The sequence below is a fragment of the Bison bison genome, unplaced genomic scaffold (assembly GCF_000754665.1).
Source record: "Bison bison bison isolate TAMUID 2011002044 unplaced genomic scaffold, Bison_UMD1.0 scf7180017864180, whole genome shotgun sequence".
NCBI classification, from domain to species: domain Eukaryota; kingdom Metazoa; phylum Chordata; class Mammalia; order Artiodactyla; family Bovidae; genus Bison; species Bison bison.
This window is the reverse complement of record NW_011494752.1, coordinates 6,690,678-6,705,226: the sequence shown is the minus strand read 5'-3', so window position 1 is coordinate 6,705,226 and position 14,549 is coordinate 6,690,678. Positions and strand designations below refer to the sequence as shown.

At 53.5% G+C, this 14,549-nt stretch overlaps 1 protein-coding gene across 1 annotated transcript in view; it reads right to left on the bottom strand.

The window, feature by feature from the left end:
* Positions 1–14,346, bottom strand: part of ITGA3 (integrin, alpha 3 (antigen CD49C, alpha 3 subunit of VLA-3 receptor)) — a 33,511-nt gene extending 19,165 nt beyond the window's left edge. The window contains 7 exon segments of the mRNA XM_010842777.1: positions 313–509; positions 973–1,180; positions 1,550–1,636; positions 3,150–3,399; positions 5,110–5,186; positions 5,513–5,640; positions 12,895–14,346. Of these exon segments, the coding sequence (XP_010841079.1) occupies positions 313–509; positions 973–1,180; positions 1,550–1,636; positions 3,150–3,399; positions 5,110–5,186; positions 5,513–5,640; positions 12,895–13,100 (1,153 nt within the window). The 5' untranslated portion in view covers positions 13,101–14,346.
* Between the last annotated feature and the right edge of the window lie 203 nt (positions 14,347–14,549).

Genomic DNA, 14,549 nt, shown 5'->3' with positions numbered 1-14,549 from the left:
TCCCCCCCCCCCCCCCCCCCTCCCTCCCCAGCCACATCTCTGATGTGAACACCTCACATCAGCCAAATGGACCACACTCACATTTTGCCCCTTCTGTTCCCACCACTGTGTACACTCAGCCTGGCCTTTGATGCCCAATGGTATGTCCACTGTTCCAGGAGGCCTACTGAGCTCACCCCTGGGGGCTCCCTCTGCACTGCTGTGAGCTCCCCAGACCTGGGCCCGAGTCTGTCTCCTTTTTGGGCCCTATCAAGCCTGGTATGCAGTTGGCTCTCAGTCAGCGGGTGCTGGGCCGGGAGTGCTGGCTCATACCCTGGAATCCGTCTTGGTTGACGTCACCAATGCTTGCCACAGAGAAGCCGAAGGCGGAGCGACTAGGGCCATGAAGAAGGAGGGAGGGGTGGTCTGGGAAGGAGGTGCCTGCCTGGTTCATGAAGATATAAATCGCACCCCCTACTTCCTCTTTCCGCTCAAAGTAATAGGGGGCACCCACCAGGAGGTCCTGCCACCTGCAAAGGAAAGAAGGAGGGGAGATGGAACACGCAGCATAACTGTTATTTAGCAGACACAACTGCGCCAGGCAGGGCACACAACTCTACAAGTGATGCCTCTGGCCATAGGTTGTGGGAAGGACATGGAAGGGTCATTGTGACCAATCTAATAGAAAACACAGGTTGTGGAAAAGCCATGTACAGACAGATCACACCCAAACAGCTCATATCCACTAGGGCCATACAAATGACAGGCATAGTCAGTGAGATGCAGGCATCACGAAATTGACATGCAAACCCATAAAGTCCAAATCCCATAAAGTCTGATTGCAAATCAACATGCAGAACTGATTTGTAAATCCCTGAAAACAACATGCAAAAAAACACACAGTTGCAAACCTCTATTTCTCTGCCCTCACTTGTGCAAGCCCACCCCCTCATCATTCTCCCTGGCCCCAGAGAAATGTCCCTGGATTCTTACCCATCATTGTTCAGGTCTGCCAGGGCAATGGCACTGCCAAAATAGGCTCCCACCTGCGTGCCCTCCAGCACCTGCCTCCTCCGCAAGTCTCCACCTGCTTCCTGGCTCAGCAAAAAGACAGCGCCCACATGTTGGTGCCGCGGGGCACCTGTCACAATGGTGATGTTTGTGGGGTGCAAGATGGCACTGCCCACCTGCATCGTGTAGCCTGGGATGGGGGGAAGGTGGTCAATTGAGACTCCAGTAAGGTTGGTCCCCTTGTATTCTGGTCATCTCCCAGGATCCGCCATTATCTTCTATTCCTCTATTCTAAGTTGGGCAAGAAAGTGGACCTTGGATACCCAGCCCCAAGTCCTGACCGTACTCTGACCATGAACTCCATGAGGGTTGTGACTCTGCCTCTGGGTGGAGTATACAGCTGGTGCTCAGTAAGTGTGTGCTAGCTGAACTGAATGCTACTGGTCTCAGTGCAGTCTGGCCTCTCTACTCCACAGACACTGAAGGGGAGAGGACCAGTGTGCCAGGGACTGAGCCCCCTTTCTCCTCCCCACCAAAGGGCCACTACAACTGGACTCACCAATATAGAGGTTTCCTTGGTCCTCTGGGTCCTTGTAACTATATTCAGACAAATCCCAGTCCTTCCGCTGAATCATGTAGCTGTTTCCTTCACAAAGATTTGAGGAGGGGGTATAAGTCACCACTCCTTTTCTCCACTATGTCCAGCCCCCCCTCCAGATAAGGATAATAATAACCCCTTTTATCTGTGAGTACTTTGCCATTTGAAAATCACTTACTCTTTATTTTAACAATTCTGAGCTAGCATGATGACCCCATTTTGCAGATGAGAAAAGTGAGGCTCAGGGATGGAGGCTCAGGGATGTCCAGTCATGGCTGGAATCCAGTCATCTGGGTACTGGCATACTATCAATAGATGACATTTCTCCCACCCTAGTCAACGAAGCCAGACTCACACCATTATCTTCTCCTAATCCTGTCCCCAGACTCGGGCTACCTACTTTCCCCTGCCTCCCAGGCTGCTGCTGGAGAGTACCTTGGCCCTGCCAAGGAGTGGGAGATAAGACTAGCAGAGTGAGCAGAGGCCTCAGCCTCAGGTGAGCCCAGAGCTGTGACTATGCCCTGGGCAACCTGTTAGTCAAGAGGACAAAACAAATAAATCACTGGGATGTAACATGCCACATAAGAAATATAGTCAATAATAATGTAATCACTTTGAAGGGTGACAGATGGTTTCTTGGCTTATAGGGGTGATCATTTTACAATGTACTTAAATGCTGATCACCATGTTATACACCTGAAACTAACATAATATTGTACATCAACTATACTGCAATTAAAAAAAAAAAAGAACAAGATTCTGGCCTCCCTCTGCTTGTTGATTCTGCAACAGTAGGTGCAGTAAGGGAAAAGAGGTCACTGTTGCTACAGCCTGTGGTGGAGAGAGGCAGGTGGATGGTGTGTGAGCCATCAGATGCCTGAAAGTCAGTATGTGGTGTGGCAGAATCAAGCATGAGTTTTGATACAAGAAAATACTCTGCAGCCCTCTCAAAAGATTGCCTTGTATGCACTGACATGAAAACATGCCCCAAATTTATTGATACATGAAGAGGAAGTAGCAGAACAATACATTTAAAATGATTTTCTGTGTGGGTATGTGTGTTTCTTAAGATACCTATATATTCTAAAACAGGTCTGGAAGGACCCACAAGACACTTAGCAGTATACACTGGGAAATGGGACAAGGGAGATGTGGGAGAAGAAGGGCACTCTTCCTGTTTATTTTACTGTACCATTTAGTAGTTGTACCAGGGATGTGTTTTATTTTTTAATAAGTTTTTAAATGGTTAACCTGGCATCAGAGGGACCTACATTCCAATACACATTTCAGGACTTACTACTGGCCTTGGGCAATTTATTTTACTTCTTCAAGGCTCAGTTTTCTGTAAAATGGGTAGAATAATACTTGCATTTTAAGATTAATTAAGATAATAGGTGGACCTCTGGTACCTAGAAAGCACTTTAAAATAGCAGAGGTGGTTGCTGATGTTGGCAAGGGCATGCTCTCCTCTGCCGTCTTGTGTGGAAGCTCTGACAGGCTGCTTCAGGGCCTAACAGGGGTGGTGGTCTCTGCTCTTCTTCCCTTCCCCCACAATCCCCACCTTTCCAGTTGTAGGCACCAGGAGCGCCAAAGTACACGGTGTTTTGGGTGAAGCCGCCGCTGGTGCCCAGCTGGCACATGCCCGTCTCCAGGTAGTCAGTGTTGCTGTTGCACATCTCGTTGTGGTAGGTCTGCCAGTCATCCCTGGCGTCCAGCTCCAGGTCGTTGCCTCTCACATAGCACTTGCCCACCATGCGCCGCTGGTCCTCTGACCCGGACCACAGCACCTGGGTGTAGCGGTGGGCACAGACCTGGGGACCCCCCCCAACGCACACAGCTAAGCCCACAGTGGGGACTCAGGAACGGAGTCTCCACGGCCCCGGGCACCTCTACTTTTGCAGGAGAGGAGTGGAAAGAGGTCTCCTGGCTTTTCTCTCTTCCCATAGAAATGCCTGGACCCACATTGCCTTTCCAGAATTCCAAAACCTGCTCTGAGGGTTAGAAACACTTTTTGGAAGACCAGAAGGTACTGGATTTTGAGAGTGGCTTAGAGATCTTGGCAAAATAAAAAGGGAAAAGGATGAGGGGATGTGGGGCTCAGGTTCTTGGGTCTAAAAGGAGCTAGACACAGAGCAGGTTAGGAAGTTGCTTCTCTGTTGTCCCCTGATGATCCTACCCTCTTAATAAACGGATCAATATTAGAATAACAACCACCACCACCGCAGCAGTAGCTAATACTTACTGAGTGCTTACTTACTTAGTAAGTATATACCAGACACAAGTCTGAGCTTTTTGCATATTAATTCTCTTAAGCCTCCTACCAGCTCTATGGGCTAGGGATAATTACTTCCTCATTTTAGATAAGGACACTGAAGCACAGAGAAATAAGCAACCTCACATCCAGAGAGAGGCAGGGGATATTCAATCCAAGGCTGTCGGGCTCCGGGGTCAAGCTCTTAAGCACCAGACTGTGCTGCCTCTCTCAAAGCTTCTCCCGGCACATGAGAGGTGCTCCATTAAAGTTTATTGGGCAAATCAATAATAGGGTATTTGTAAAACAGCCAGGGGCCAGATGAAACCCAGAACCAGACCTAGCTCTTGCTGCCGAGTCACTGGGAAGTTTCTAGTGTTGGCAAGCAGGACATGCTCACTAAAAACGAACTGAATGAATGGATGGGCAAGTAGAAGGCTGTGGAAGGACCCAAGGTCTAGACTGACTTAGGTGGAGCTCTGGACCCACCATCCGTATAAGAGACTAGAAACGGTGTTTCAGTGAGCTGGTCAAACCCGGAGCTTACAACAGTGTTCAAAGGTGACAGAAATCACAACAGTGATGACTATGGGGGTGACAAGTGACTGAAAAGGAGTGTACTGTCCGAAGTGATGTAAGTATGCTATTTCTTTAATGGGTGTTGATTACTTGGGTTTATAATTTGCCAAAACTCAACTGAAACTTAAAATCTGTACATTCACTGTATGTAAATGTTACATGAATTTAAAAATGAAAAATAACTTGTCTATCTGGGACTCAAAAATTGAGATCCCAGGGGCCAGCACTGATGAATGCAGGCTGGAGGTGACAAGTGACAGCAGGGAGTGGCCCCCAACCCAAGCCGGATGAGCTGGGGCAGAAGGGCTGTGCTTCTTCCGTCAGCTGGCCTCCCCGGAAGGAGTGCGGCCAGGCCACATTGCCTGAGGCTCTCTCTGCCCTTTCCATCTCGTAGTCCCTTCAACTCATTCCCACAAAGGGTGAGCACCGCCCCCACCCCGGGGTGGGGGGAATGGGTGATTCAGAAAGGACCCAGGCTGGCCCTTGGGAGAGCGCCAGACACCCTCCCCATCTCCCTGCCACAGTGCAAGATGAAGGGACACACATGTCCATGGAGACATACAGCTGCAGAAATCGACATTTGCAAGCTCATGCACCAAGGTCCCTTCTCCTGCTCTCTGCTTCCCTCTGCAGCTCCCGGGAGATGAAAGGAGACGTCTGGAGGGGGATCCGACGGCAAGCCCCGACTTACCAGGACTCTGCCTGCAGGACCCTGGCTGGCCACAGTCACGCCGAGCCACATGTCCTCAATGATGTGGTTAGGGTTACCTGTGGGCATGAGAGGGCTCATGAGCTAGGGCACCTCATCCCATCCTCTAGGCATCGAGAGCCTCCAGAGGGCAGGAGTTGGTCCCTCCCAAATCTCCCACTCCAACAGGGCCGCCCTCCCTCCCTACCTTCCCCAGCCCATCACAGTCTGAGCTCCACAAATCCCATCTGGTCCCACTCTCCCCTAGGGCTCCATCTTCCCAGCTGGACAAGAAAGCACTTGAAACTGCCCAGCTGAGCCTTCTGTCTCTTCTAGTCATTCTCTCTGTGCTGCCTCCTCCATCAGGCTCCTGACCCAGCACCAGTTCCTAAAGCCCTCTTCTCACTTTTCTCCTTGATGTCCATCCGCTCACAGTCATTCTTGTGGGCAGTGAGTGGGCACAGGTACACAGCACCAGTCCGGTTGGTATAGCCATCAGGCACAGCGAGGTCCCGGGGGGCACCAGCCAGGAGCCTGGGGGCAAGAAGGTAGTAGACTCAGGCTCATACTCGCCAAAGCCTGCTTCAAACAACTCACTGCTTGATGTACGTGTACCGAGCATCTGCTCTGTGCCAGGCTCTGAGGGCAGGAGATGAATGGCTCCGTGCCCCTCCCTCAAGGAGTGCCCAGGGTGGGGAAGGCAGGCAAGGAGACAGACACCTGTGGTCGGTGCCTCATGAGAGGAAAGCAGGGAGCAAACCAGCCCCGACTCTGCATGGGGGACAATCAGGGAGGCTCACAAAAGAGTACCTTGGCCTGAGTCTGAGGATGATGCCCAGGGCTCACCAGGTAAAGAAGGGGAGGAGGGGCACTGCAGGCTGAGGTCTGACATGTGCAAGAGCCAGGAATTGTGAGCAAGAGGGTGACTCAGGGATCTGCAAGGCCCTCGGTACAGCTGGAGGCCAGAAACATGGGGAGGAACAAGAGGACAGGGTGAGAAGGGAAGCTGTGGAGGGATTTTAAGCAAGGCAGAAACATGGCGAGATCTGGGTTTGGAAGGACTGTTTCGGTATCTGACTGACATAAGCAGATCTGGTTTGGGGAAAGAACGCTTGGCTTCTGAGATGAAGGTAGATGGGAAAAGAAGAAGGCGGCGTTGTCTTGGCACAAGATTCAAACTTCCAGAGATCCGAGGAAAGAATGTGTGAGGTGGTGGGGAGGGGTGGATAGTTGGAGGCCTGGGTCCTACCTCTTTAAGTCATCGGAGGACTTAGATCTTGGGGTGGTCTGAAGAATGTGGGCAGGAAAGGACAACTGACCCCAAACCACAGCTGGGTGAGCTGAGTCAGCAGGGTCCTTAAGTGACCCTGGAGTGTTTTCTCGCCCCCTTCCTACCATGTTGAGACAGATTTATGAGGTATGGGGGTGATGGCAGGAGAGCTGAGTACCTGACACTTTGGGCAGAAGGGTGAGCATGAGAGTCGGGGTGAATGAGGACTTCAGTCACCTTGTCCCCAGTCTGCCTGGAGCCCATCTTTAGGGATGCCACCTGCAAGTCCCTACAAGGGTTCTTAGGGCTCCAGCAGCCCATCCCATACCAGACAGGTGACTAGAGGAGAGGAAGGCAAGTGACCAGCCTTGACACATTCTCTCAAAAGGTAGTTCTTGGACCACTAGAATAAAAAATCCCTGCGATATTTGTTCAACAGGCAAATTCCTCAGCCCACCACAGACAGCCTGAGTTGAATCTGAGGGTAGAGCCCTGGAACCTGTATATTTAACATACACCCCAAATATTCACATCGTGGTTTAAGAACCCAGCTCTACCACCCCTTGCTCTCCCAGCATCATCTGTCAGCAGCCTTTGGACATTCTGCCAAGACCATCTCCTCAATCTTGCTGGACCCTGCCTCCTGGGTAGCAGACATCTCCCAGGTACTCCTCCATCTGCCCTGGCAATGCTGGTTCCTGAGGCTCCCAACTCAGAATTGGGGCACCAGGCCTCCTGTTAGAGCCTGGACATGCAAAACAACAGCCCTGCCTGCAGCTCCTGCCTGGGACCTGAGAGAGAGGGCGGCAGGGAATGGGCAGCGCCAGGCCTGGGCATGCCGAGGCCTGGGTGCTTCCGCCCACTGGGTATCAGGAATGCGCTGCCTGGGGGTGCCGTGAAGGGACCGCTGCCTGCACCTCACACCTCAGCTCAGACCTCACCCTGGAGAACAGTTCCTAAGAGCAGGGGTGCAGCTTCTCTATGCAAAGCAGGGCGGACAACTCCAACAGAAGGGCTGGCAGGGGACCAGCGTGGCAGCCAGGCCCTGTTAGTCATCCTTGGTCTGGGCTGAGGCGGGTACCTAGTGAGCCCATGGCCTCACCACCTGTAGACATCTGCCCCCAGTGTGCCTGATAGGTGAGAGCGGGGAGCCGCTACCTGTGGAAAAGGAATATTTCAGCCTTGGAGCTGAGGGGTCTGGTTCTAGGTGTGTTCTGCCTCAATGGACAATTTCCTTTACCTCTGAGCCATGAGTGCCTCATCTGTAAAATGGGCCAGCAGCTGCCCCACCAGCCTCCAGGATGGTTGCGGGAGCAGTGGGTTCATTCTTTAGAAGGGCCTTCTGACTATGAAGCCGAGGCCCATGTGAGCACGGTGGTTCTGCTTTCTTGTGGCACCAGGATGGCCCCAGCACACCCCCAGGCCTTGCTCTGGGGACCCAGGAATTTCTGCCCTGCCAGATGAGGGGATCTAAAGCAGAGCACACTGGGCAGATTAGTTCAGGTGTTTGGACGGGGCAGAGGGTAATGTGGAAGTAACACTTCTGGGGCCGAAAGACACCAGGCCATCAGTCAGGTCAGCGGGCTACTGGCAGCTAGTCATTCGAGGGTGGGAGCTCAGATTTGGCTGGAGGTAGCAGCTGAGGGTTGGCTACATGACCTTGAAGGGGTGGGTCCAGGCCTCAGTGGGCCAGGGGTCCCTGGAGAACCCAGATTGCATTCCAGGGCGAGTAGTGCAAGGGAAGTGTTGCTATGCCTGCGGCTTTCCAGGCCCAAGTTTAAGTGCTGGAATGGTTGAGCAGCAGGTGGCCACACCCTCCCAGCAGCCTCATCTTAGAGGGAGTGGCGTGAGGGACCCCCTCCTCTTAGCCTCCTGTGGTACAGAGAAGGCAGAGCTGGGCATGAAGAGCAATCGGATTGACATAAAACCCCTTACTACCTATACCCTTTCCACTCTCACCTGCACCAGCCTGTGCCCACTGAGGGGCAGTGGGGCAAGACCCTAACCCTAGCCCTGCATCCCAGGCCCCTCCCTCCCCAGAGATTCCACAAGGTGCTCCCCCCACCTCCCTGGAGTATTTTTAGCTCCTACTTGGCCTGCTTAGAGGCCCTTTAAGGCCCTCTGGCTCCCAGCCCAGGATCCAATGGATCCACAGCCAGAGGACTGGGAATAGAAGGGGAAGGAGGGTGTGCAGAGGGCCGGGTCCAGCTTCCTCCAGCCACAGTCAGGTGTGGGAAAATCCAGAGGGTGGGAAAGATCTTTTCGTTGCTGTTGTAAATGAATGTAAGTTACTAAGCAAATGAGCACACTGCTCCTGCTGTTGGATCTGGTCCAGATCAGATCAGATCAGAAGCTGATCCCTCCCAGACCACCACTGAGGTCACCCTCCTGGCAGCGGTCAGAAGTGGGACGCAAGGCGGGATACTTTGTTCAGCTCTTGCAGCAAGGGAGAAAGGAGATTGGACAGCCTCTCTCCTAAAGTCAGGCTGGACTGGGTTGGAGCGGGTGCCCCTCCAGAATGAGTAAAATGACCTCTCAAGGGCTTTCAAATAGCTGCCTTTTCACCCTACTTTTTGGCTCCAGCCAGACAGCCCCTCCTGGACTTTGTAGAGGCCCCTGGACTCCAAGTCCAGAGAAGCCCTTTCTCACTCCTGCCACTCCTCCCCCCCACCCCATCACTCTTCCTGGGGCAGATCAAAGCTAATGCAACAGCCAAGTAGAAAGCAACAGAATCAAAGGAAGCTGGGGAACAGGGCCCAGGGGTGTCAGGGCACCAGTCAGTTCACCCCAGAGAAGTCTCCATGGGGCATACTGGGGTGGGATGATGTTCAGAGAAACAGCCCATAAGATTCAACTTCCCAGACTCATCACCTCAGGCAGGCACTGGGGTGGCCCCAGCGGAAAGGCTTCAGTTAACACTGAGGGGCCAGCGAGTCCAACACTCAGGCCATGGGCCCCCATGCCTTACTCCTTTGGCCAGAAAGCCAGTTAGGGAGCGTCCCACTCCAGCTCTGAGTGCTTGGGTGGGGTGGGGGGCAGTGGGGTAGGGGGCAGCTCTCTGATGCCTGAATCCCAGCTCTGTGCCAACCCTCTGCCTGAATTAGCCATGTCCCCAGAGGCCACTCCTGTGTTAGCTGAAACTGCAGCCTCTTCGTCCTCTCCAGCTGCCCCCAGTCCCCTTTACCCTCTGGTGACTCAGCCTAGAATCCCAGCACCAAGCTGGGGAAATGAGAGAATGAGAGAGGACAGGAGAACGAGGCCTTGCTCAAGTCTCCAATAATAAAGAACAAGACTTTTTCTCATTTCTTCTCCCTTTCTCTGGCTCCTTAGTATTTTTTTCCCACATCTGATCCCTTAGGTCATTTTTCATGTCATCTAACCTCAATCCCTCTTGCTGTTAGTTCTGACCAAGCCCTTTTCACTTCATTTTCTACAAGATCAGGCTGCCCCTACCTCCCATCCAGTTTTAAGCCCCTTGGCCTGGCCTGGTCATTGGAGAAAGCCAGAGAGAAAGGACGCTACGGATCCAGGCCTTCTGCTTGCAGCCACAGCTGCTCTGCCCATTTCCTCTGGCACGAGCCTCGCAGGCTGCCAGGTGCCTGCCCTACCCAGGGAAACATGTTTTAGGAGAACAAGTAAGCCTGGTTCCTGTCTACCTCAGGTATGACCTCATCTTCCAGGAGCTGTGGCTACCCCCACCCCAGGCTTCCCAAACACCCTCATTTCCATGCAAAGGCCCCAGAGGTATCTCCCATAGTCTACAAGGTCAGGTCAGGCCAGGACACCTGGATTCCCAGGAGGGAATGACAGAACAGGTACCAGGGGAAAGCAGGGGAGGTCTGTGACCAGAGAAATAGTCCCTCTGCTTCCCCGGGGGTCCTCACATATCTCACTAAGAAGCCCAAAGCACCCTGGTCCTCTCCCCTTCCCTGCCCTGCTTCTGATCACCAGGAAACTGGAGATTCCAGGGACTGGGAAATTGGGGCCGGGGTTAGAGTAAGCCTCTGATATTGTGGGCACGAACCTTAGTCTAGAGATGAAGGTGATGGGGAACAAAGACACACCTTCATTTTTAACCATTACTACAATAAGGCCTTCTTTGAGAATATAATGAAAGCTATGCTTTCCCCTCTCCTGGCTCCAGAACAATGCACAGACATGCATGACTTTGCATACACTTTCCAGGGTCCCTGTATCTCCTGAAAATCTGCAGGGAACTCCAGGCTCAGACTTTGTTCAGGATCATGAACCTTCCCCCATTTTCCAAAGGGACTTTGAAGCTAACAGAATATAAGATTGCCACCTGACTTGCTGGTTCCCCTGAGCTGTGTACTCGGCAGCTGTTTACATCTGGCTACACAGCTGGCTGCAGCTAAGCCCAGCTGGCCCAGCTGGTTCTGCCTAAGGGTCATGGGGCAGAATTCAGTGAGAGGAAGAGATGAGCCAAGATGTAGAATCACCCCTGGAAAGACTGAAGATACCCAACCAAATGAGTCACCCAGAACAGTATCTAGAACTACCTGTCACTCTGAGATTCATCAGTTTTAGAAACTTCTGGGCTCCTGAAAGGCCTAATGCCGTCTCTAGCTACCCAGGAAGAAAAGTAGGACTCCTCCACTAAGTCACCTTGAGTGAGGCCCTTGGTTAGCACAAGAGCCCTCAGCTGATGCAGTGTTTACCCCAAATCATCTCCTTAAAACCTCACTATTACCCCCATGAAGAAAGTGCCCTAATATGTGAAGAGTCAGGTATTAGTGACAGATTCTAGATGGGAAACTGGTAATGGGATTGGGAGCCTCTTCTTTCTCCACAATGCCAAGTTGCCTTTTACACACCAACAGAGGCAGGAAGGCATATATAGATCCAGACTGAACCCCTTTCTTGGGAAAACGGGCCCAGAAAATGGAAATATCCTGCTTAAGGTCACATAGCAGTAAATAAAAATAAAAAAAGGCGGGGGGGGGAGTATTGCATATTACAGAATCTATTATTTCCTCCAGCTTTCCATTACCTACCCTTGCTTTTCTGATGTTCTCTTTACACTACATTGCCTTATATTATGTTGATTCAGCAATGAAAATCTGAAAATCTTTTTCTGGGCTGGGGCAGAAAGAGCACTAATATAGAAACTTAAGCTGATGGTCACTTAGGGTCTCCAAAAGATGGAGAATTGGCTAAGGCCAGACGGCAGCCGCTGGGCCCAGGTTGGGAAGGGTGTGGTGGCCCTAACCTCTGCAAAAGCCAGATGGAATTGAGGCCAAGTAGGCAGGTAGACTGGGCAGGGGCCGGGCCAGCAGGGCAGGGGCCAAGGCTGAGGCAGAGCCTGGACTTTGGACATTCCAACTTCCTCAAGTTTCTGCAGGTTCCAGCCAGAATTGGAAAAGGTTTCAACACACCCTTTATCTGACACTGTCCTCTTGCTCAGCAGGGTTTGACATCTCAGTAAGTCAAACAGAAGAGCCCAAAGAAGGCCTGCCTGCGCTGTCCTAACAGCCTTCCCTCCTGGACAGCCTCACCTTCCCCAGCTGCCCTTTTCCTCCACCTGCCAACCTCAGCACACTGAGCCCACGCAGAGAAACTTCTCAAACTTGGACATGCCCCTCTGGGCATGATATAGGGTGGGGGGCACAACATAAGCAGCTGGATGTGTCTCCTTCCCGTCTCTCTTCTCTGTCTAGCTCTTTCCCCTCCTTCTCCTTGCAGATGTTGGAGAAGGAGACCAGAAGAGAAAAACACTATTTCCCTCCTGAAACCAAAACAAACACAACTCAGGTTTGAAGATTCAACATGAATCCGTGGAATGCGAGGAGACAGAGACGTCTAGTGGGAGGGCATCACTGCCGGTGTGTGGGGGTGGGGTGCAGGAAACCAAGGGGGAGTCGGGACAGCTCCTCCTCTCACTGCTACTTCTGCATCCTCAAGGGGTCTGAAGGAGCGCCTGGACAGCTCCAGCCACCCAGACTCGCCGTCACCTCTCTCTCGAACCACCAAGCACTTGAGAAGGCCCTCCAGTCTGGTTCTGCGCAGGGTGTGGCTGGCGGGGCCACACACTAAGTGTGAGGTGGGGGCGGGCTTAAATGCATATCCCCATAGGTTCTTCCCGGAAAGGGGAAAGGCATTTATCTTGCAGTTTTCCCCAGTTCCCAGCCTTGGAGAGATGAGGCATTCGGTACACTAAATTCCCGGTTCATTGAATGGGAGGGGTCTCAGGAAACGGGGACTCCACTTCTATTCTCAACAGAGGTTTAAAAGGCCGAGGGGCTGAGTCTAGACAGGTTCTGGCCAGGTCAGCACTTGCAAATGATTACTGCCCCCATCCCACTTCCAATCCCTCTATTTCCCGCCAAGCTTCAGCAGCAGGAGAGCTGCCTAGGTCCCCGCCCTCTCAATCTTCGTTCCCCAAAGCCGACGGCCTGCGAGCCTGGAAGCCACCGGGCCCTAGGGCTCGGACTCAGCTCGAGATCTGCAGCCTGTGCTCACACTCTCCCTCCCACCCCACTCCGGCCAATTTCACTTACAGGTAGCGCTGCTGTCGCTCTGTCTGCCGATGGAGGGCGACCGAGTAACCGAAGAGGCTGCCCGGGTTCCCGGCCTCCTTCACCACCAGGAATCGGGTGTCCAGGTTGAAGGCGGAGGCGGCGCGGTTGCTTGCGGCCACCATCAAGGCGAGCATGCCGAGCAACGGGCGTAGGACGCCGGCGGCACGGCTGGGGCCGGGGCCCATGGCTGCCGGCGGGAACCTGGCTCCTGGCGAGAGCGCGTGAGGGCGTGGAGCTGGGAGTGAGGACCTGTTCACCTGCTCCCCCGCGCCACCGGAGAACGCTCCCGCCGGCCGCGTAGTTAAGCCCCGCAGCGCTGATCAGTTTCTGGCCCCCAGACTTGGTCAATTTTACATCCGCTCACGGTCTGAACGCTCAGATTTCCCTCGGAGGTCCGCGGGTCTATTCTCCCGCCTGCACTGTCCCGGGTCACCTCCCCGCTGCCCGGGGCACCCTGCCCCTCAGCTCGCACCGGCCGCGCCCACTTGGCCACACAGTCGCCTCCGATCCGGGTTCGGTGGCGGATCTGAGCAGGCAGACCAGTCCACCGCAAGGAAGGCAGGAAGGAGGGGTGTCCCCCCGCACGCGCCCCGCCTCCCCACGCCCAGCCCCGCACCTCCCCACCTTGCGCGCCCAGCCAGGACTAAGCTTTCCTTCCGGGGAAAGAGAAAAGGTCCCGGCTCGGCCGCCGCCTCTTAAAGGGGCAGCACCGCCCCTCCCTCATCCTTCCTGAGCCGGCTCCGCCCTCTCCCCCAAACACCTGTCGGGAGACCCCAAAAGCTTGGATTTCCCCTCCCCTTCGCTTGCTCCTCCAGAGAAGCGTCGCTTCCCGAGCAAGATGGATTGGACGGGCGGGGCCGGCGGTGGGATTTGTCCCGCTGCTTTGCTGCGGCCGCTGGAGAGGCCGTTCCGGGCGCGGCCACCTCTGTGGGTCCGGCTGGAGAGCCCCGGCATTGGCGCATCTGGGAACCAATGTCCGCAAGCCGCAGGCTGGAAGGCTCTACTCTCCTCCGCCGCGCTGTGAGTCCCTGAGAGGTTAGCGGTCTCTGAGCGTTCTTCCTGGTACCCAGCCCCTTCGCCTTCCTTGTCAAGATTTTTTTCTTTTACCCACTTGTTCCCACCCACTTTGACCCGGGCGGGGAATGGTCTCGCAAAATCAGACAGATATTTAGCAGTGGTAATAACCAAGCATCGCTAATTATAATTAGCAACGACAGCGTTTTCCCCAACAGGCTACGCCTTCTGATATCTACTGTATCATGAATATCCAGTCGATGTGAAAAGAAGTCCCTTCTCTTTAGAGTGCCTGCGTAGCCAGGACCTAGGCTCAGACTGTACCCATTTCTGATCCACGCTTGCCTTCAGGGCCCAGCCCAGCAGAATCCCAAAGGTCCCTTCCTCCCACCCAGGCTCTGAGTGTTTGGAGACTGGGCAGGGACTTCAGCCCCAACAGGTATGTCGTGGGTGGCACCAGGGTTGAGTTAGGTAGGCGGAGTCCAAAGATCTGGTTATCCGCAGAAGAATCTAACTAAATGGAAACTTAAAGAGATCACTCTGTTTTCTTGAGTTTAACTCAGGTTTCTTTTGTTGCAGCACAAAGACCCATTTCCCCTGAGCATTCTTTTTTCTAGGCT